The sequence below is a fragment of the Mizuhopecten yessoensis genome, unplaced genomic scaffold, assembly GCF_002113885.1.
Source record: "Mizuhopecten yessoensis strain PY_sf001 unplaced genomic scaffold, ASM211388v2 scaffold6361, whole genome shotgun sequence".
In the NCBI taxonomy this organism is placed as follows: domain Eukaryota; kingdom Metazoa; phylum Mollusca; class Bivalvia; order Pectinida; family Pectinidae; genus Mizuhopecten; species Mizuhopecten yessoensis.
This window is the reverse complement of record NW_018406511.1, coordinates 308,822-334,156: the sequence shown is the minus strand read 5'-3', so window position 1 is coordinate 334,156 and position 25,335 is coordinate 308,822. Positions and strand designations below refer to the sequence as shown.

Here is a 25,335-nt window from a genome sequence, read left to right as displayed (position 1 = left end):
GAGCTATCATAGAACCATCAACGTATATTTTTATTTCAGGGAGTCGGGAAGGAATAGACCTACAATATAACTGTCAACGTATATTTTTATATCACAATGTAAAAATTTAGATTGATGCTTATGAAGTCAAATATCCCAATGTGTTCCAAGAAAGGATGAATAAAACGTACATGTATGCCATAAAAAGTATGTCACAGTGTAAAATACTCAAGCTTTCTACGAAGGTTAGTGATCATTTTGATTTAAATGTCTCATAATATATTCTATACACAGAAATGTAACATTTGATTCATTGCTGTTCATATGTTTCCTCTTTACAAAACTGGTGAAGTTACCAAGCCCCTCACTAAGTTTTTTTTTTTTTTTCAACATTTCCAGAACATGTACATTTTACAGAACATCACATCAACACACATCCACACATATCAACTATTGAAATTGTCATCATCCTCATCCTCATCATCATCATCATCCTCATCATCATCCTCATCATCCTCATCATCATCATCATCATCACCAAAAAACTAATACAATTGCAACCTTTGATCGCTATCCAATAGATCTGGCGGCGAAATGTTTAAAAACTTCTCTTAGAGAGTATCTCTGACTTATCTTAGCAACAATCAGCATGTCTCCGTGTAATCTTTGTTTCTTTCTATTACACTACGTTGTGACACTTCGGCCAAGAAAACGTCATTTACGCTGGAGTGAATGACTGTAATCGGAACTCTTCTTGATAACACATCACAATAAATACATCAGGAGTTGCGGTTTCCATGGGAACACTCGTCCTGAACCGTCAGTGTTACCTATGTCTTACACCTACCACAACGCGCCAGATGACACTTCTAGGCAGAGCAGACATGGGGTCGCGCTGGTGAGAGAGTATGCATTTTTTTAACGATTAAACATTATACCGGAGACTTGTTCATTTGTATCCCTAGTATCAGAATTCTCTGTTTTCTGGTCGTCACTTACCAAGGCCATGCAAGCACATGTTTGTCAATGCGGACGTATCCGGTCATTCGCACAATTGAAGATGTATTCAAGGATTAACCTTCATTTTGGCGAAAAATGTTTAAATGCTGCAACATGCAGAAAGAAACCAGTCGAAGCGGGTTGCTACGATGGTAACTACAGTAGTCGTGGTTGCTACGATGGTAACTACGGTAGTCGTGGTTGCTAGAATATAGTTCCAGTGAATCTACATCGATGTATGAGTAAATTTAGAAAATCAACAGCGAACAACACTATTCTTCTTCTTTTCGTAGTTTTAATTTTTAATTAAGTAATGTGAAAAGCCCTTTGAACATTTATATTCAGATTCAGATTCTTTATTTCCTTATGTTTACAACACATAGGAGAGTAGACCTACATATGTACAAGATATCACAATGTATAACACAAATTACATATTCATTTACATCTGTCTTCATGTACGCGCATTGACACGCTGTGCTCATGGATCCGGAGTGACGAGGTCGAACGTTTCAGAACGAAGCGGCCATTGTTTACGTTACCGTCAGATATATTTGAATGTGCATGAGTAATAAGTTTGTCAACATCACTTTGTTGTGAAATTAGACGCAATGTATCCCCGATATGTTCAATGTATATAAATGGTGAAGGAACGAAGCAAGGGCTACCATCGGACAATTATCTCATTGAAGCGTGAACGGCACCTCATTTGAAACAGGTATCAATCCGCCGAGCCTATTTTCACTGCGTATACGCTAATTCATACGCAGTCTGAGTTTACTAAGCTGAAGATGGGAGACATGTTATTATTGGGATGCATAGTAGTTTTGCTGGATCATGAACGCACAAAAACCCCTGCATTTTGTTCGAAAAGTATATGACGATATGTGATATTGTTAACTTCGTAAAGGGCGAGTCACCTGACTTGGAAAAACATCTTATTTCCGAGTCTGGTGACTCGTACCAGCTTCCAGAAGCGTGCAACAGTAAGACAATATATTCCGTTCTGGTTCACAACATTACAGCCTGACTTTACAAGACCGGACTTGCGTAGTTGGATTAGTATGGTGGCTGATATATGACATTTCGTCTTTTCGCTTTGTCGCCCGCGAAATAACGCCAAGCGAAATAACGAAATAACGCCAAAGCGCCAAAGCGAAAAGACGAAATAACGCCAAAGCGCCAAAGCTAAATAACGAAAAGACGAAAACCCGCCAAAGCGAATTAACGAAATAACGTCAAAAACGGGAATGCACCAGAGAGTATTAGTCAAGTTATCGATCATTTTAATCAAAACGCATTTACCTAAAAAATGGACCACATTGAGTAAACAAACAGAGCGTATATGTTATCGCCATGAAGTTTAACAGAAGGTCCAAACACTCTCCCTTTCTCCGTCATAGCACGAACTATCAAAAAAAACTCTGGGACTGGACTCCAACACGACAGAAGTGAATTCAATAACACGTTGGCAATGCACGAACTAGGCGGGTCTAGAACGATTTCATCAGTCTGCCAGTATGTCAGGCATGGCTGGGGGAATGCCGGTACACAACATCGGGGTAATTCAGTTTGACGTCAATCTGTAATGTATATACTTACTAAGTCTGTAGTACTTAAACAAATGCTGTTAGTTGTTAGTTCACGTGTCGTAGTCTGTTACAACATACATGCACGAACCTTGATTAAAAACGAAACGAAACGACCAAAACTCTACCAAAAAAATACCAAAAATCATACGGTTCGCCACCCTGAAGTACTAATGACGTATGCAGTTTTACGAGTGTTCCAGAGACGCTGACGTCTAAACTTGTTACAAAATGAGCACTTGTTCCGGTCACACATTCACGGATCGGACGCCGGATTAGCCACGAATACGATCCGGCATCATTCGTGGCAATCTATAGTGGTCCGCAGCTGTCCGTATTTGTATCCTGCGTCAATCGTATAGTACTAGTATATCCGTGACAATTTTTGAACATGTTCAAAAATTCACCACGGATCAGACGACCATAGTACATCCTTACTGATCCGTAGTTGAACGTACTAATCCGCTGTAGTCCATAATAAACCGTAATTATCCGTACTTGTTCGTAGTTCATCTCCAGCTTCAGGTTTTCAAGAATCGGTACGGTTAATTACGGTGAACTATGTACTTGTACTAACCAGTACTAAAATTGAAATTAAATTGTGGAGTGAACACGCGAGCGCTAGAGTTTGTATTTGTGGCAGGGATAGCCTTCCAAGTAGCATGGATAGTGTTATTAATTAAATTATAATGTTTTAAAAAAGGTGGATGAATGAAATATCATTAGTGGAGTTTAATATATAATTATATCTTGTTTGTTCAGGTGTACATGTATTGTTTGTAGTATCTACTCTTGTTCAGTGTCATTGTCCACGTGTCAGTTGTTCAGTGCCATGTGCTTTTGTTTATGTTTTGTTCTGTAACCTGTGACCTGGGTGTGACCTGTAACCCCATACTTACCTCTATGTCATCATGTGTCCTTCCTCACCTGACCATGCTATTTACATGAGTGAAAAATTCAGATCTGGCAGACATGTTGGAGGGGTTGGTCATATAGAACAGGTAGGAGTTGATATGCTTGAAGATATTATTTTTATTTAATAGTTAACTATAAAACAAATTGTATTAACTCTCTGAATTAGTATGAGATATTTTGAGTAAGTATTGCAGTATACCTTACTAATGTACTGAATAATGCACATGCTATATGCTCTGTGAATATTTGGAAATTCGAAATAACTTTTTCTATTTTAATGATAATGTTAATATATCAGACTAAATCAATTATATACTACTATGCAACAACTTTTGATTGTTCTTGCAAGTACTGTGAAGAGTCATTGGTTATTTGTTCAGATTCGCCTGCAGTTAGCCATTTGTATATACTGGACTATTACCATATTGGAACCCCTTGGCACATTGATAGAGTAAGTTCATTACAGTTATATATATTATAAATTATGTATATTACAAATGGTATATGTTCTTGGTATTGTGTAATATAATATCAGCCAGTTAAATAGGTTATAAAGTCTATTTTGTCCATGAGCATTGTTATAGTAAATCAATGAAATCAGAAATGATATTGTGAAATAAATCATAAGTATGAAATATGATTAATAATAAATAATAAATGTAATTATACAGACAATGATATGATACCTTGTAATAGGTACCGTGTAATGTTTTAGTAGCAAGGTGGTGTCTACTGTATGTTTCTTATACATGTGTCATTCTGTTGTGATTAAGTAAATGAATGAAAATCAGGAACGTTTTTGTTGTCACGCCTCTGCCTAAATCCCATCTCTGTTTCATATACGGATTGCTTACCATGGCAGGTCCGTTGCGCTCCTTGCGATTTCGTACTAATCCGTGCCAGACCGTTTTAATTCGTCCTAACCCGTACTAAAATTGTAGCAAACCGCTGTTATTCCGCAGTGCATACGCCGTGACACGTGTCTTTCCGTACTTGTCCGTACCGAACCGTAGTAATGCGTATCACTTCCCGTTGTCAACTATATAGCCCCTACCCGTAGTCAAAACGTGGTGCAACCGTAGCGGACCACCGATATAGACTATTTCGAGCTAAGGTCTTCCTTGAGTTTCCATCCGTAGTTGATCCGGCGAGACGATCCGTGAATGTGTGACCGGGGCATTCACGACAACAGTCAAAATAACAAAGGAGAACATGCCGCTTCAATTGTGAAAAAAATCAAAATTTCAAAATAAATAAAGTTGGCCTGGAAATGTCAATGGTCGTTTTGCCTGAAATATGATCTCTAGCAGACCTTTGTCCGACAGTATTCATTTTTTCTAAAAAAGTAAGTAATGCAACGTACCAAAACGGCTTTTCTCTATTAACAGGCGAACGGGATTGGGGAGTGTCAACGTAGCCTAATGTTGATGGTTATTATCTCAGCAGAAAATCATCTCGGCGCTTGATCAAATACATTTGTGTCTTAAGATCGATCTATTGAGTGATGCCCCGTGGCGACCGCCGCTGTATCATACATTTAAGACCAATACAATATCAGGCTTTACAAATTTACTTAAGAAAAAACAAAGAGATCAGATTGGATGTGTCTGTTTAGCCCAGCAAGCTAAACAAATGTACAGATTGGTACATGTATATTAGTTAATTTGTGCGTGTAAGCCTGGGTATTAAACACATCAGTATATTACACAGTAAATCACGGTAGGGGGTACACACTACGCGCTGTGTCACACTGACAACATAGACTCTTAGTCACTGCAACACCACGTAGGTTACATAACACACAATAGAAAATTCAACAAACATACTCCTATCGTATATTTTGTCCAGTGCACTATCAATGAAATTTAACACATGTTGTTTTATTATGCACGATTATAATACAATTTTAATTAGAATAGAGTACGGGCAAGAAAATCCGGAAGTTTTTTTTTTTTTTTTTTTTATCAAAATGTGAATTTATACTTATTTGTTAATATATATGTAAGACGAATACTGATACTTGATAGAATATTTTGAACAGTATGTACATTATCTAAAGGCGATTATAGACGCCCATGTACATTGTATGTATATTTATATATATATGTTTGTCATTAAATCTTGAAAATATGATAAAAAATAAAATAAAAAACCCAACACATGTTGTTTTATAAACATCACCAAATATGTAATATCATAACTGTACTAAGGCGCCTGTATGAAAACCTTAATATAGAATACTGCCTCTTTTGTACAGTCGTGCGTTGTAAATCAAATTAGGAGTGGGACGACTGGTTCGCCCGTTGTCAGTATAATGTGACCGGGTGGGGCGTCCTGCTGGGTGTCTTCGGCAGTATGTTTCAGTGAGGTAGCACTATAAAGTCGGCATCAGTTCCGCGCTATCACAAGGAGACAAACACGAACATATCGCAGCCTCCCAAAATACNGCTCAGCAAATTAGGAGTGGGACGACTGGTTCGCCCGTTGTCAGTATAATGTGACCGGGTGGGGCGTCCTGCTGGGTGTCTTCGGCAGTATGTTTCAGTGAGGTAGCACTATAAAGTCGGCATCAGTTCCGCGCTATCACAAGGAGACAAACACGAACATATTGCAGCCTCCCAAAAGACACACACATACACTACACGCATGCATCTTGCACACAGGGGAGGCCGTCCTTAAATGACCTTAGCTGTTGATAGAACGTTAAACAAAGTCAAACAAACAAACAAACAAAAAGCGTTGTAAATCTTTACTTATGTTGATTGAATCTTCGATGTATTATCCGCTTGTAAATCATAACAATGTAAGTCGACAGACAGGAAATGTATACATATTAATGTCTACTCCTTACCCTTCCACAGTTTATACGGTATCGGTGGAAAATAAATGTCGACATTTCGTCCTGAATAAGTCAGCCATTGTCAGATGACACGCTGGTGAAGTTGGGCAAGCTGTTTTGGGTAATTTTATTTAGCGGGTTTTATTGACATTGTCATTAGCCTTTGGTTAGCGGAGGTAATCCCTAGTTTTATTGATCTTTAACGTTACCGCAGGTAGGTAAGTGCAGGGATAGTTATTGACAAATGTCTGTCTGACTAACTGATAAGGTTTCATTATTAGACAAGGGGATACGCATGTGTAACAAAATGAACAGCAGGTCGGGAACTTGGATGTGCTCAATAGGTCGGGGCTATGAAAAGTTCATTAGGTCGAGTTTTATCGAAAGTATTAGGTCTGGGTTATGAACTGTTCATTAGGTCGGAACTATTAAGTGCTTATTATGTCAGGGCTATGAATCGTTCATTAGGTCGGGGATATGGAGTGTTCAATAGGCCGGGGTTAGGAAGTGTTCATTATGTCGGGGCTATGAATCGTTCATTAGGTCGGGGATATGGAGTGTTTAATAGGCGGGGTTATGATGTGTTCATTAGCTCGGGGCTATGACGTGCTCAATAGGTCGGGGTTATGGAATGCTAATTAGGTCGGGGCTATGAAGTGTTCGTTGGATCAGGGCTATGGAGTGTTCATTAGGTTTGGGCTATTAAGTATTCAATGGGTCGGGGCTATGAAGTGTTCATTAGGTCAGGGCTATGAAGTGGTCATTAGGTCGAGGCTATGAAGTGTTCATTAGGTCAGGGCTATGACTTGTTCATTAGGTCAGGGCTATGAAGTGTATGTGTATGTGTGAAGTGTCGTATACCGCCTCCTCCAGCATACACGTGTAACGCCTCCTCCAACATATACGTGTAACGCCTCCTCCAACATACACGTGTAACGCCTCCTCCAACATACACGTGTCACGCCTCCTCTAACATACACGTGTAACGCCTCCTCTAACATAAACGTGTAAAGCCTCCTACAACATACACGTGTAACGCCTCATCTAGCATACACGTGCAACGCCTCCGCAAAAATAACTACTCATTTTCTGCATGACACTGTGCTAACTAACATACACGTGTAACGCCTCCTCTAACATAAACGTGTAAAGCCTCCTACAACATACACGTGTAAAGCCTCCTACAACATACACGGGTAACGCCTCCTCTAGCATACACGTGTAACGCCCACTCTAAAATACACGTGTAACTCCTCCTCCAACATACACGTGTAACGCCTCCTCTAAAATACACGTGTAACCCCTCCTCCAACATACACGTGTAACGCCTCCTCCAACATACATGTGTAACGCCTCCTCTAGCATACACGTGTAACGCCTCCTCTAGCATCCACGTGTAACGCCTCCTCTAGCATACACGTGTAACTTGTTCATTAGGTCAGGGCTATGAAGTGTATGTGTATGTGTGAAGTGTCGTATACCGCCTCCTCCAGCATACACGTGTAACGCCTCCTCCAACATACACGTGAAACGCCTCCTCCAACATACACGTGTAACGCCTCCTCTAGCATACACATGCAACGCCTCCTCCAACATATACGTGTAACGTCTCCTCTAGCATACACGTGTAACGCCTCCTCCAGCATACACGTGTAACGCCTCCTCCAACATATACGTGTAACGCCTCCTCTAACATACACGTGTAAAGCCTCCTACAACATACACGTGTAAAGCCTCCTACAACATACACGGGTAACGCCTCCTCTAGCATACACGTGTAACGCCTCCTCTAACATACCCGTGTAACGCCTCCTCTAGCATACACGTGTAACACCTACTCCAACATACACGTGTAACGCCTCCTCTAACATACCCGTGTAACGCCTCCTCTAGCATACACGTGTAACGCCTCCTCTAGCATCCACGTGTAACGCCTCCTCTAGCATACACGTGTAACTTGTTCATTAGGTCAGGGCTATGAAGTGTATGTGTATGTGTGAAGCGTCGTATACCGCCTCCTCCAGCATACACGTGTAACGCCTCCTCCAACATATACGTGTAACGCCTCCTCCAACATTCACGTGTAACGCCTCCTCTAACATACACGTGTAACGCCTCCTCTAGCATACACATGCAACGCCTCCTCCAACATATACGTGTAACGTCTCCTCTAGCATACACGTGTAACGCCTCCTCCAGCATACACGTGTAACGCCTCCTCCAACATATACGTGTAACGCCTCCTCTAACATACACGTGTAAAGCCTCCTACAACATACACGGGTAACGCCTCCTCTAGCATACACGTGTAACGCCTCCTCTAACATACCCGTGTAACGCCTCCTCTAGCATACACGTGTAACTTGTTCATTAGGTCAGGGCTATGAAGTGTATGTGTATGTGTGAAGTGTCGTATACCGCCTCCTCCAGCATACACGTGTAACGCCTCCTCCAACATATACGTGTAACGCCTCCTCTAACATACACGTGTAACGCCTCCTCTAGCATACACATGCAACGCCTCCTCCAACATATACGTGTAACGTCTCCTCTAGCATACACGTGTAACGCCTCCTCCAGCATACACGTGTAACGCCTCCTCCAACATATACGTGTAACGCCTCCTCTAACATACACGTGTAAAGCCTCCTACAACATACACGTGTAACGCCTCCTCTAGCATACACGTGCAACGCCTCCGCAAAAATAACTACTCATTTTCTGCATGACACTGTGCTAACTACAAACACGAGGAGATATTGGCATTGCTCCAGTCTACAGTGAAAATAGAAACTTAAACAAAACAGTAACACAATTTGTCTGGATCAAACTATGGTATTTAGGAATCGATTTTCTCTTAGATACTACAATGGTGTTAACCTTTTCGTCTATGTTGTTCGTCTAACAAAGCAATCGAGCCATCAGGTGAAGAACACGTATTAAACGCATACGAATCTAAAAGGCATTTTAACGTGCTGGAGGTGGATGTAGGCTTGTCATTACAGTGTGTTTATCAATAAACAGCGGTGTTTGTTTATAGCTAATATAACGTGAATGAGTGTGACAACTATATGCGGTTTAGATGTTGCATAATTATTCACACACCTGTTTATACTGGTGCGCAGTAACGTCTCTGTATCACAGTTGTATTTCGGTCATTATCATAAGTATGTGGTTCATACAACGTCCACACTATCTACCAAGTAATCAGCAGCTGGGTTTAAAATGTGTTTTGAAATGCAATAGCGCAATGCCTTGAAGCAATCCTATAGGTGAATTACACTTATATACAGGTTGCTATCTTAAGGTCATAGGAGTGTATTGATAAACGGAAGTAGGAAGTACATCCCTAGTTGAAAATCCAATGTAGGGAGACAGTATCACAATTTCCGCATATTCTAATGTTTAATATTAAACTTTTTTAAGTTTTTCAAGAAAGATAACTCTTACATGCAATTACAATGTGCATATGGTTTTATTATAAAATGTCAATTTTTAATCGTTTATAGATAATTTATTTGACATATTTTAATGCAATACTAATCTATGGCATTATCATTTTTATTGACATTATTTTGCAAAATTGTCTTTCATTTGTTTTTCAAAAGTCACTCCTTTTTACATAAATATCCATTTAAATTCCTTTGAATTATGACAACCTATATTTTTTTTGTGGCAGAAATTTTTCATTACTTGAAAGCGATATAACTACAAAATTTGAAGAAATTCTACTGAGAAATGGCGACACAATCCTATAACCTTAAGTGAGTGGTTGATACAACGTTTTTACTGTACCTGATCATCCACTGTTAATAACTCTCAATCTTCAAACAAATACATTGAATATGGGTACCGTGCAATTCCGTCTTTGCGTATTGCAGAGTTATCTGCACTTGTGAGCAGGTAGTGATTGTTACGTCATTTGTTTGTGAGATTAACGTCATCAATTTTTGAGAAAACGACGTAATTTTCTCACACAAACCAATGACGTAACAAGGAATACCTGCTCACAAGAGATGATAACTCTGCAATACGCAAAGACGGAATACTCGTCTCATCAAGTCATATGATTGTTCTGTTATATATTGTATCAAATGGGTATCAGAAGGTGGATGAGTGGCGTATACGTAGTGGATAGAGCAATTGCCTTTCACTAAGACGGCCGTGGTTCCCCGATCAGACATGAACAGGTATGGGCCACGTGGAATATCCACCGGTAATGCACTTTTTCCGCTGAAATAACACAGTTGTAACATAAATGACTGCATATTGCAAACTACTAGAATAAGACATTGCTGAAGTTCTCTCAAATATTCCGTTTCAATTTTGTTCGAGATCCCAAAAGAGTTACTTAACGGTAGCTTACATTCTAAACATACCTATCACTTCTGTAATCCAATACATGTATAATCCACATTTCCCTACAGTGATGTCCCATTACGTCAGCAACTTGACGATGTAAATATATTTGAAGTTGCTGCTATTCGGTGATAGAAACTTAGTTTTGTTATTTGTGATCCTATTAAGACACGTGAACACTTATATTAGACCTAGACTAAGGTTTTGAGTATGACCTTGATAACCTATGGTTAATTGTGTCATTGCCAAAATATCTGTGTATAATTAGTGTTAGAGCCTGGAACCTTCATTTTAGTTTAATGAAAAATCAAACAACCTTCATTCACTGTAACTTTTTGAAATAGTTATTCTCATCGATGCATTATGAACCCTTTATCCTGTTTTGTAGTGAAATACATCAATCCTAGTAAGCTATATTGTTTTGTAATAAAACATCCATATCTTAGTTATCTTGTGTTAGAGTGAACTATCCACAGCTTAGTTATCTTGTTTTGTAGTTAACTATCCACGTCTTAGTTATCTTGTTTTGTAGTAAACTATCCACAGCTTAGTTATCTTGTTTTGTAGTTAACTATCCACATCTTGTTGTGTATTAAAACATCTACAAGTTAGTAATCTTGTTTTGTATTAAAACATCTACAGCTTAGTAATCTTGTTTTGTAGTAAACTATCCACATCTTGTTTTGTAGTTAACTATCAACATCTTAGTTATCTTGTTTTGTAGTAAACTATCCACAGCTTAGTTATCTTGTTTTGTAGTAAACTATCAACATCTTAGTTATCTTGTTTTGTAGTAAACTATCCACAGCTTAGTTATCTTGTTTTGAAGTGAACTATCCACAGCTTAGTTATCTTATTTTGTAGTTAACTATCCACATCTTAGTTATCTTGTTTTGTAGTTAACTATCCACATCTTAGTTATCTTGTTTTGTAGTAAACTATCCACAGCTTAGTTATCTTGTTTTGAAGTGAACTATCCACAGCTTAGTTATCTTATTTTGTAGTTAACTATCCACAGCTTAGTTATCTTGTTTTGTAGTTAACTATTTACATCTTGTTTTGTATTAAAACATCTACAAGTAAGTAATGTTGTTTTGTATTAAAACATCTACAGCTTAGTAATCTTGTTTTGTAATAAAACATCAACATCTTAGTTATCTTGTTTTGTAGTTAACTATTTACATCTTGTTTTGTATTAAAACATCTACAAGTTAGTAATGTTGTTTTGTATTAAAACATCTACAGCTTAGTAATCTTGTTTTGTAATAAAACATCAACATCTCAGTTATATTGTTGTGTATTAAAACATCAACATCTTAGTTATCTTGTTTTGTAGTGAACTATACACATCTTAGTAATCTTGGAGTGCCATCAATGATTTCCTTCTGTGGCTTGGAGTGCCAACAATGATTTCCTTCTGTGGCTTGGAGGGCCATCAATGATTTCTTTCTGTGGCTTTGAGTTTCCACAATGATTACTTTCTGTGGCTTGGAGGGCCATCAATGATTTCCTTCTGTGGCTTGGAGTGCCATCAATGATTTCTTTCTGTGGCTTGGAGTTTCCACAATGATTACTTTCTGTGGCTTGGAGTGCCAATAATGATTTCCTTCTGTGGCTTGGAGTGCCAACAATGATTTCTGTCTGTGGCTTGGAGTGTCAACAATGATTTCCTTCTGTGTTTAGGAGTGCCAACAATGATTTCTGTCTGTGGCTTGGAGTGTCAACAATGATTTCCTTCTGTGTTTTGGAGTACCAACAATGATTTCTGTCTGTGGCTTGGAGTGTCAACAATGATTTCCTTCTGTGTTATGGAGTGCCAACAATGATTTCTGTCTGTGGCTTGGAGTGTCAACAATGATTTCCTTCTGTGTTTTGGAGTACCAACAATGATTTCTGTCTGTGGCTTGGAGTGTCAACAATGATTTCCTTCTGTGTTTTGGGGTGCCAACAATGATTTCTGTCTGTGGCTTGGAGTGTCAACAATGATTTCCTTCTGTGTTTTGGGGTGCCAACAATGATTTCTGTCTGTGGCTTGGAGTGTCAACAATGATTTCCTTCTGTGTTTTGGAGTACCAACAATGATTTCTGTCTGTGGCTTGGAGTGTCAACAATGATTTCCTTCTGTGTTTAGGAGTGCCAACAATGATTTCTGTCTGTGGCTTGGAGTGTCAACAATGATTTCCTTCTGTGTTTAGGAGTGCCAACAATGATTTCTGTCTGTGGCTTGGAGTGTCAACAATGATTTCCTTCTGTGTTTTGGGGTGCCAACAATGATTTCTGTCTGTGGCTTGGAGTGTCAACAATGATTTCCTTCTGTGTTTTGGAGTACCAACAATGATTTCTGTCTGTGGCTTGGAGTGTCAACAATGATTTCCTTCTGTGTTTTGGGGTGCCAACAATGATTTCTGTCTGTGGCTTGGAGTGTCAACAATGATTTCCTTCTGTGTTTTGGGGTGCCAACAATGATTTCTGTCTGTGGCTTGGAGTGTCAACAATGATTTCCTTCTGTGTTTTGGAGTACCAACAATGATTTCTGTCTGTGGCTTGGAGTGTCAACAATGATTTCCTTCTGTGTTTTGGGGTGCCAACAATGATTTCTGTCTGTGGCTTGGAGTGTCAACAATGATTTCCTTCTGTGTTTAGGAGTGCCAACAATGATTTCTGTCTGTGGCTTGGAGTGTCAACAATGATTTCCTTCTGTGTTTTGGAGTACCAACAATGATTTCTGTCTGTGGCTTGGAGTGTCAACAATGATTTCCTTCTGTGTTTAGGAGTGCCAACAATGATTTCTGTCTGTGGCTTGGAGTGTCAACAATGATTTCCTTCTGTGTTTTGGGGTGCCAACAATGATTTCTGTCTGTGGCTTGGAGTGTCAACAATGATTTCCTTCTGTGTTTTGGAGTACCAACAATGATTTCTGTCTGTGGCTTGGAGTGTCAACAATGATTTCCTTCTGTGTTTTGGAGTACCAACAATGATTTCTGTCTGTGGCTTGGAGTGTCAACAATGATTTCCTTCTGTGTTTTGGAGTACCAACAATGATTTCTGTCTGTGGCTTGGAGTGTCAACAATGATTTCCTTCTGTGTTTAGGAGTGCCAACAATGATTTCTGTCTGTGGCTTGGAGTGTCAACAATGACTTCAACAATCATTTCTTTCTGTGGCTTGGAGTGCCAACAATGATTTCCTTCTGTGACTTGAAGTGCCAACAATGATTACATTCTGTGGCTTGAAGTGAACTATCAACGCTTACTTTCTGTGGCTTGGAGTGCCAACAATGATTACTTTCTGTGGCTTGGAGTGCCAACAATGATTACTTTCTGTGGCTTGGAGTGCCAACAATGATTGCCTTCTTTGGCTTGGAGTTTCAACAATGATTACTTTCTGTGGCTTGGAGTGCCAACAATGATTACTTTCTGTGGCTTGGAGTGCCAACAATGATTTCCTTCTGTGGGTTGGAGTGCCAACAATGATTTCTGTCTGTGGCTTGGAGTGCCAACAATGATTTCTGTCTGTGGCTTGGAGTGTCAACAATGATTTCCTTCTGTGTTTTGGAGTGCCAACAATGATTTCTGTCTGTGGCTTGGAGTGCCAACAATGATTTCTTTCTGTGGCTTGGAGTGCCAACAATGATTTCTGTCTGTGGCTTGGAGTGTCAACAATGATTTCCTTCTGTGGTTTGGAGTGCCAACAATGATTTCCTCTGTGGCTTGGAGTGTCAACAATGATTTCCTTCTGTGGTTTGGAGTGCCAACAATGCTTTCTTTCTGTGGCTTGGAGTGCCAACAACGATTTCTTTCTGTGGCTTGGGGTGCCAACAATGATTTCCTCTGTGGCTTGGAGGGTCAAAAATGATTTCCTTCTGTGGTTTGGAGTTCCAACAATGATTTCTGTCTGTGGCTTGGAGGGGCAACAAAGATTTCTTTCTGTGGCTTGGGGTGTCCACAATGATTTCCTTCTGTGGCTTGGGGGGCCAACAACGATTTCTTTCTGTGTCTTGGAGTGCCAACAATGATTTGCTTCTGTGGTTTGGAGTGCCAACAAGGATTTCTGTCTGTGGCTTGGAGTGTAAACAATGATTTCCTTCTGTGGTTTGGAGTGCCAACAATGATTTCTGTCTGTGGCTTGGAGTGTCAACAATGATTTCCTTCTGTGGCTTGGAGTGCCAACAACGATTTCTTTCTGTGGCTTGGAGGGCCAACAATGATTTCCTTCTGTGGCTTGGAGTGCCAACAATGATTTCCTTCTGTGGTTTGGAGTGCCGTCAATGATTTCTTTCTGTGGCTTGGAGTGCCAACAATGATTTCCTTCTGTGGCTTGGAGTGCCATCAATGATTTCCTTCTGTGGCTTGGAGTGCCAACAATGATTTCCTTCTGTGGCTAGGAGTTTCCACAGTGATTACTTTCTGTGGCTTGGAGTTTCCACAATGACTTTTTCCTGTTGCCTGGAGTGCCAACAATGATTCCTTCTGTGGCTTGGAGTGCCAACAATAATTACTTTCTGTGGCTTGGAGTGCCAACAATGATTTCTTTCTGTGGCTTTGAGTTCCCACAATAATTACTTTCTGTGGCTTGGAGTGTCCCTAAATGTATTAATCGGTAAACACATCTAAAGAGATAAACATTATGAATGAAATAAAGATACATACACTTCTGATGAATTTCTATTGGAGAGTAGCGGGCGTCATAAATGAGTAAAAAAAATAGTATCAGTCAAAATGTATTGAGAATATAAGGATATATATTATGAATTGATTAACATCTGCTGTCAAAATCATCAAACCGTTTGTGGAAGAAACACGCGACTGGTAATAGGTACTGCACACCCAGCGAATTTGTTACAACATGCAAACATTCAGTTGATGGAGGTATATGTATATCGATGGCATGCAAGCTTGACGCATCCACAAAGAACGGTTTGTTTTGATAGGTCTGTCGGGAAAAAAATCAGATATCAAGCAATATGATACGCGGGACTCAAATGGACATGATTAACAAATATTGATACAAAAAAAAAACCAACTTGGCATTGTTGTTCTGAGCCGTAGATTTGTGGACAATGATATGACTGAGTTAGTGATGGCATCACCAGTTGTGGCTTTTTGATGACGTATCCGCGTATTTACTGCACGGTCTGATCAAATATCGCGTTTCGACTTGGGAACTTTATAAATGGCAGCACCGGTCAACTATTGATTCCCTGGCAGGTCGCACATGTACACATAGCTGTAGAATGTACTATTTTTTTGTAATATTGTGAAACTGTAATGGCTCAACAAAACAAGTTTAACGGCAGTACGGACTACAGCCCTAGAACACAAAAGTATTTAGACAAAAATGTAAGTTATTGCTAAGGGGTCCAGTTTTGTATCACAACCTTCTAAAAAATGTATATGTATTGAAATATGTTCCTGTCTCAAAAAAACCCTTTGGTTTATTAAAACGACTTTGAAAACAACTCTATATGTATCAAAACAGCTGTATGTGTATTAAAACAACTTTGTATATAAAACTAGGTTTGTTTTGAACACATACAGAAATTGAAAAGTTATTTTGCGAGTTTTCGAAAACGTCTGTTTCCTTTGTCAAGCAAAGATTGTCAGATCATTCTTTTTCATCATTTTTATATTTAAAGAACTTGGTATCTATTAAAGCCACTCGATATGTAACACATTTATATGTATAAAAACAACTGTATATGTATTAAAACAACTGTATATGTATTAAAACAACTGTATGTGTATAAAAACAACTGTATATGTATAAAAACAACTGTATATGTATTAAAACAACTTGATACGTATTAAAACAACTTGATATGTATTAAAACAACTTGATATGTATTAAAATCACTTTGAATTTATTAAAACAACTTGATATGTATCAAAATAACGTTGATTTTATTAAAACAACTTGATATGTATTAAAACATTGTAACAGTCCAAAACTATACTGCGTTATTCTTGAATTAAATAAACACAACACTGTTTACATATCCTGTGATACATGGAACTAATTATGTTGCGCATATAAACGTATTTCAGCAAGTCCGTACTCTCCTGACACTACACATTCTTAGAGGTATTCTGCACTGGTATGTCTGGATGGACACGTTCCAGTCGCCCAAAGGAAACGTTGTTAATTCGACGACCTGCAGCCGGCGTATCATTAATTTAGGCTGGCAGCAATACGTGGGTAGGTACATGTCTGTGTGCTGGCTATATCCCAAGGCCAATACCTCCCTTATTTTCACACCTTAACGAACTTTTACCTAATTTTCTGACAACGCAATTGCGTTTTATCTTTCAAAATGTAAAACAAAACAAACAAACAAACCCGCGGAGACCTGTTGTACAATTTTATGATAAGGGGTCCTTACAATAAGAGATATATACGTTAGTAGACGGAGGTGTATTTGAAGGGGGCGACCATTATTCATCAATGTTTGTAAAAAAATCAATATTTTTTTTTCTATTTTAGCTGCAATAAATCAATAAACATTGCAAATTGGGAGCTCGGTATGCGTAACTGTCTACGGATAAACATAGATGTCAAAGTGAAGCAATGCATTCTGTTCATGTACACAATGCATTATTTTATATATTGAACAAGAGTGCCGCGGGGCGGAACAATATACGCCCGTCGAATGTCATATAGTGTTATATACTTTCTTACATTGAAATAAGATCTGCATCATTCAAAGAGTGGTTAGCCGACATGCTATAAAAATGTAGGAGAAAATCTCCAGATAAAAAAAAATCAAACACTGAAATGAACAAAGGGCAACAACTTTTGCAAAAATTGTAAAACCGAAATACTTTTCAAGGAAACATAACAACATATCATGATTATTTAGCCTACTAAGTTTCAAAGAAATCTGTCAAAAAATGTAGGATAACATCTCCGGACAAAAAATCAAATACTGAAATGAACAAAGGGCGATAACTTTTGGAAAAATGGTCGAATCAAAATTCTTTTAAAGGAGACACAACTTCATATCATGATTATAATGTATACCATGTTTCAAAGAGATCGGTAGAAAAATGTAGGAGAAGATTGCCGGACAAACAAAAGTTTATGCCGGACGGACGGACGGACGGACGGACAACGCCATACCATAATACTCCCGTCAAATTTGACGGGCGTATACAAAGCTAAAAACTATATAGGAAGCAGTATCTTATTGTTTATCGATACAACTTAGCTCATCTCCCGAATTTGGGTAAGACAACCCACACAGAACAGTAATCTAACTCATATTTACTCTTCTTTGACGAAACAATTCTCTCTCCTCTAATATTTAAAATAAAGCGGATTTAATTTCTGACTGACTGCCGATGAATTTGCGTGGAAGTAATGTTGAAAAAAGGAGATATATATTTCTACCACAATACGCTGTCTTATTCCACTCTCAGATCATTGTATAAACACGCTGATTGTTAGATAAATGTTAGTTATATATCACACGTGGTTTTGATTGGTCGAGGAGATGAACTTTGACAGGGACGACTTTTTCCACGCGCTTTTTGCCACCTGCTGTTTTGTTTACGTCGTCTGTTGTCAATATCCGACAAATGTTGGTGACTTTGTCAGGTTATGCGGAAAAAGGGGATAGATACTTAAAGATTTGATCACTAGTTTCAGGCAAAATTGCTACAGACACTCGCTATCGTTTCGACGTCACATCGTCGCTGTCCAGGTCATGAAACCAAAACAAGGTCTGTCACAGTGTCGAAAAAATATTTCGTTCTCCCAACGTCCCGTTATTGCTTTTTGGACGGTCTGACTATGGCTGAACTTTCACTATAAACGTTAACCATATGGAACAGTCACGAAGAAACGTAGGCCTATGGTTTTGGACATTGACAGCGATAAGTTCGTCTTCATCACTTGGCGGGAGGCAGACTTCGTACGATATATGCTTACGCGCATATAGTCCGTGGTTAAATTATATACATTAATGCAATACTGCTACTCTCAAAATTTAAAGTCGTTCATCTATTATTTATTTTCATGAAGTTGTTGCCGAAACATTGATTTTGACAATTATTAAGTTTGTAAAAAAAATAGTCATTTTTGAATATTAATGAATGCCGTTTTACATATGGGTCATATCACTACGCCAGCCTTGTCAACAAAAACATGTGTGTATGTTATTTCCAACTGATCATGAGATTGTGGTAGAAACAGATCACACGACTTAGTTAATTTTCAAAAGTTACAGAAAGACACTCGCTAAAGCTCGTGCCCTTTGTAACTTTTGAAAATTAACTAACTCGAGTGAAATAAATACCATATTCAACAACCACTCATTGTGTAACCTCTAGATATGTAGATATTTACATATGCCCTTCCCATTTTCAATTCACTCTATGGAAAGTCAGCCTGCAATTACTGGACAGTAACTGCAGTCTGCATTATCTGGTCACATGACCACGGTTTCCGTGACGTCAGTGTTAGCAACCACTCCCACCGTTATACAAAATGTAGCAACGTCATCAACTTGTACGATAGCCGCCATCTTGTTGTTGTCGTTTGGTTCATGCAGACAATGAAGACATCCGGAATATGAAGGTAAGTTCTTACTTTTGTATTAGAATGTTCTACACATATAATTAGAGCATTTAACAGTTGTCGCCTGGTTACATTTTTTAATGGCCACCGTTGTTTGGAAAGTTTTCCTAACGGACATCATTCTATTTATCTGTAACCCAGGTTGCATTCATATTGGCTGTTACTGCAATCTGACAGACGTTCAATCCTTAAATACCTACACTGCACATTTTCAACATTTACAAATAATGGCTGTGCCCCCTAAATCCGCGAAATCATACACACATACATCCGTATAACTCTTATTGTACAATGTAAGTACCTCTGTTTGAAGATTTGTTTTCAGACATATTGTGTTAAAATTAACTCCTTTGAAATCCTAAAATATATTTCAATATAGATATCCTTCGTGTCAGGAAAATGATCTTATTTGTCAAAGTTTTGTGAGAATACATGGATTCTAAATTGCCGAATTAAAGCCTTTCGGAGGAGATGCGAAAACTATCGTTGGGAAGGATTTGTGTATTGGGGTTGGAAGCGTCTTTGAAGTCTTGAATCTTTGATCGTTACATCTTAATCTGCATTCCTTTTTATGTATCATTATACCTAAGCGTTTCTCCTGCTTTATCCATTGTCTTTATTTTCAGAGCCGATGATCTTAGAGTACTTTATACTTTATGGCTATGTATTCAGTGTAATCACTTTCTGACGACATTGCGTTAATCCCGTCCCTTTAGAACTAGCAAGACGACAATCGCAAGCCCAGAAAAATGGATTACGATATCCTCACTATAGCTTATAATGTTGACGTTATAATGTGAGGAAATGTCTCTGGTGGTTTTTTATCTATCAATCAAGAGATTCGAGACAAGGCGTGGGTTACGGCCTCGGGGGATCTTTGGGTATTGGATAGATATGCATCCAGTTAAGTTATAATCATGGTGATTAGATTGAGGCTCAAGCATCAATTAAATTTGATTAATGTTTAATGGCATACTAATTTCACAGTGCAATGGTTCTTCACGCACAAGGCGACAAATGGAGTACAGCCAAAGTGTGACAGTGTGCTATCAATTTTATTTTACAAACCAAGCTTCATTCAATTAATATGCTTCAGAATTGAAGCACAAGGCTTCAACAGATATTAGAACCGCGGGCATATATACCTCACGTGGAACCGCGGACATATATACCTCACGTGGAACCGCGAACATATATACCTCACGTAGAACCGCGGACTTATATACCACAAACAATGCAGCACACCTATATGATCAATACTGCAAACGGTTTTTTCGCGAGGTTCAAATTACCGTCATAATTCAACCGGCAAAATTACTACACGGCTACATGTGAAATGCGCATACTGCTTTAGCTACGGAAACGATGCTATGGGAGCGTCTTAAACATTTACACAACACTCAGTAATACGTTGCTTAAACATCTATACAACACTCAATAACATGTTTTTTTTTATAAAGCTACACCACATTCATACATTCATATTTTTTGGTTTAAATAACAATTATTTGTTCTTGTCCAATTTTAAAATGTTTGATTGGACGCATTTAAGGATCCCCGTCCCAGCCAGAGCAAAACACTAAAGAATTCCACTGTCGTTTTTCAGTGTTAGAGTCACCTGCCCCCGATTACCATTCCGACAATGTTGTTATCTTCCCTTGAATGGAGTTCGTTTGAATAACGTTTTGATTACAGAGGTGTCCCTTGGGTTGAAAATCTCCAATCGCGAGAGTGTGGGCAAAAAAAGCTGTCGTAACGATGTAAACAACGTCGTGGCAGTTATGGCCGACATGCAAACCCGACGTAAAATCGGCCGTTTTAAATGTTAACTAAACGCATTAACTGACAATAATAACAACAACGATGTCCAATATCAACTGCTAGACCACGACTATGTGACGAAACAAAGTGACACTCGTTCACACATTGAAGAGACGCTGGCTACTGAGGACCCTACTTTTGAGCCGACATCGGCACCGACGTCCGATGAGGATCCCTCCAATACTAGTGATCACGAATACGTCAATTACTTTTTAACCTGGTCGCAGGGTAGACGAGTGGTTGAACTCGCGATGTTATCTGAATATCTGGACCAGAAAGGTTGTAAGGAATGCGGTACTAGGCTACGGTTGTGCAATACCCAACAAGAAAGACATTTTGGCCTGGGAAGTATTTTATACATCACACTAGTCGGGATTATATGCCTAATACGCCTATATTTCAAGTTCATTTTGTATATTACATACAACAGTGTTAATTTTACAATATGATATTTGTATACCACAATACTCGTATGTTGTTATTTGTACAAAATGTAAAAGTGTTATATTGTTGTATAGTGTGATATTTGTTAAACCACACTATATGTTGTTATTAACGTATTTATGTTTGTGACGTACACCTGTCGGTCTAGTATAAGTCCTGGTGAATCTGTCTGTGCAGGCGTTAGTGTAACAAAACCAGCATAACGTTGTTTAACCAGTGACAGCAATTCATAGCAAAGCAGAGAAAAAGATCTATAGAAAAAAGATTTATTGCGAGACAAATCGGTATGAAATTGCTTACACGGTCATAAATATACTAGACTAATAGTCTAGTTATACACCGGTATAAACTCTGTTACATGTTTCTCTGTGTGTTCGTACCAGATCTTGCATCTATTCAGATCAGCTTTTCAACCTGATACTTATTGTAAGAAAACAAATCCTACATTTGACTTTATTGATTTTGCCGCAATAAAAAGATACATCTACAATAAGCTATGACCAACTGAGAAAATGCTGAACCTGTTAAATCTGATGACGGCAGTACATAACCAGCGTATACATCAACTAATTTACATATATATATATATCCGATGTATAGGTCAAAGAAGTAATTTAGACGGTAAAATCCCATATAACACTGGATCCTAAAGGAGGTATGTCCGTAGGATTCGAATTACTTAAAATATTATATGGGGCAAAGAAGTAGTTCCAACAGTGTGGACAGGTTTATCAAATTTTCGGAGCGATCCGCTCCTTTTTCAAGACACAGTGAAACAGAACAGTTACATGTACATATACATCATATTACAAAGGAAGCAAAACAAACATGTAAATGATCCTACCTTGTGCCCAATACACTCCATGGTGATAGTATTAAATCAGAATAATACACAAAATCTTCAAATCTCGAAATAAATGTGTGGATCCCTTACGTAAAATTTCACAATTAGAAAGTAGGCTCTGTACATGTAGCATTATATCCCAAACTATCGCTGCCTTACTCCATTGTTGGCACTGTGCGTTAGAACCTCCAACTAAAGGAGAGCTACGTACAGTCAGACCGTTTTACATCCCCGTGTTACCTCTCCTGTTCCGGGGGTTTATGAGAAATAAGGACAGGTAAGATGTACGAGTACACACCTGTAGCCATCATCACAACAAAGTGCTGCATACATACAACTGGGGTCTGTCTAGTTCGAAATGTGATCGATTCTCAATGGGCGAAGAATTTGCCTTTAATATAAATAAACACACTGAGTTAATGCATTGCCCAACATATAGTTGGTGTCTAGTTCCGTCAATTATTTTACACTTGGTTAAGTTTTATTTGATTCACACACGCAAAAACTGGCAAGGTCTCCTTCCGATTTATAAGGCAGGTATGAACGTCTTATATTTGTTGTTGTTATTATTAAGGATGTCTGATTTTGTCGATATTGTTCAACATATAGAAAATATACGAAATGCAAGATTTGAGTGGACGGGATTCCGCGGAGAACACTGACGTGTCATGTGAGCATTGCACGTGATAGAACAGGAACGCCACTAGGTGCTACTATCTGATATTTACATTTCTCATGAAAAGCACGTACTCTTACAGATGATAATGACGTGGTGACAAAATGCTGTAAGTCCTTAACTATTACTGTACGTCCCTAACTATAACTGTACGTCCCTAACTATTACTGTACGTCCCTAACTATAACTGTATGTCCCTAACTATTACTGTACGTCCCTAACTATTTCTGTACGTCCCTAACTATTGCTGTACGTCCCTAACTATTACTGTACGTCCCTACCTATTACTGTATGTCCCTAACTATTACTGTACGTCGCTTGCACGTCAATAATTATTACTGTACGTCCCTAACTATTACTGTACGTCCCTTACTATTACTGTACGTCCCCAACTATAACTGTATGTCCCTAACTATTACTGTACGTCCCTAACTATAACTGTACGACCCTAACTATTACTGTACGTCCCTAACTATTTCTGTACGTCCCTAACTATTACTGTACGTCCCTAACTATTACTGTACGTCGCTTGCACGTCCATAATTATTACTGTACGTCCCTAACTATTACTGTACGTCCCTAACTATTACTGTACGTCCCTAACTATTACTGTACATCCTTAACTATTACTGTACGTCCCTAACTATTACTGTACGTCCCTAACTATTACTCTACGTCCCTAACTATTAATGTACGTCCCTAACTGTTACTGTACGTCCCTTACTAACTATTACTGTATGTTCATAACTATTACTGTATGTCTATAACTATTACTGTATGGCCATAACTATTACTGTACGTCCCCAACTATTACTGTACGTCCCTTACTGTTACTGTACATCCCTAACTATTACTGTACGTCCCTAACTATTACTGTACGTCCCTAGCTATTACTGTACGTCCCTAACAATTACTGTACGTCCCTAACTATTACTGTACGTCCCTTACTATTACTGTACGTCCCTAACTATTACTGTACGTCCCTTACTATTACTGTACGTCCCTAACTATTACTGTACGTCCCTAACTATTACTGTACGTCCCTAACTATTACTGTACGTCCCTAACTATTACTGTACGTCCCTAACTATTACTGTACGTCCCTAACTATTACTGTACGTCCCTAACTATTACTGTACGTCCCTAACTATTACTGTACGTCCCTAACTATTACTGTACGTCCCTAACTATTACTGTACGTCCCTAACTATTACTGTACGTCCCTAACTATTACTGTACGTCCCTAACTATTACTGTACGTCCCTAACTATTACTGTACGTCCCTAACTATTACTGTACGTCCCTAACTATTACTGTACGTCCCTAACTATTACTGTACGTCCCTAACTATTACTGTACGTCCCTAACTATTACTGTACGTCCCTAACTATTACTGTACGTCCCTAACTATTACTGTACGTCCCTAACTATTACTGTACGTCCCTAACTATTACTGTACGTCCCTAACTATTACTGTACGTCCCTAACTATTACTGTACGTCCCTAACTATTACTGTACGTCCCTAACTATTACTGTACGTCCCTAACTATTACTGTACGTCCCTAACTATTACTGTACGTCCCTAACTATTACTGTACGTCCCTAACTATTACTGTACGTCCCTAACTATTACTGTACGTCCCTAACTATTACTGTACGTCCCTAACTATTACTGTACGTCCCTAACTATTACTGTACGTCCCTAACTATTACTGTACGTCCCTAACTATTACTGTACGTCCCTAACTATTACTGTACGTCCCTAACTATTACTGTACGTCCCTAACTATTACTGTACGTCCCTAACTATTACTGTACGTCCCTAACTATTACTGTACGTCCCTAACTATTACTGTACGTCCCTAACTATTACTGTACGTCCCTAACTATTACTGTACGTCCCTAACTATTACTGTACGTCCCTAACTATTACTGTACGTCCCTAACTATTACTGTACGTCCCTAACTATTACTGTACGTCCCTAACTATTACTGTACGTCCCTAACTATTACTGTACGTCCCTAACTATTACTGTACGTCCCTAACTATTACTGTACGTCCCTAACTATTACTGTACGTCCCTAACTATTACTGTACGTCCCTAACTATTACTGTACGTCCCTAACTATTACTGTACGTCCCTAACTATTACTGTACGTCCCTAACTATTACTGTACGTCCCTAACTATTACTGTACGTCCCTAACTATTACTGTACGTCCCTAACTATTACTGTACGTCCCTAACTATTACTGTACGTCCCTAACTATTACTGTACGTCCCTAACTATTACTGT

At 38.7% G+C, this 25,335-nt stretch overlaps 1 protein-coding gene across 2 annotated transcripts in view; it reads right to left on the bottom strand.

Annotated features, from left to right (window-relative positions):
• The window catches only part of LOC110452004 (neo-calmodulin-like), a 125,195-nt gene that overhangs the window by 71,164 nt on the left and 28,696 nt on the right, over nucleotides 1-25,335 (bottom strand). Inside the window, exon 1 of one of the 2 annotated variants that reach the window (XM_021500250.1) lies at nucleotides 22,363-22,461. The exons of the other annotated variant lie outside the window; for it this stretch is intronic. Within the exon in view, the coding sequence (XP_021355925.1) occupies nucleotides 22,363-22,383 (21 nt within the window). The 5' untranslated portion in view covers nucleotides 22,384-22,461. Of the gene's footprint in view, nucleotides 1-22,362; nucleotides 22,462-25,335 lie in introns of those variants that run through there. 2 annotated transcript variants of the gene reach the window in all.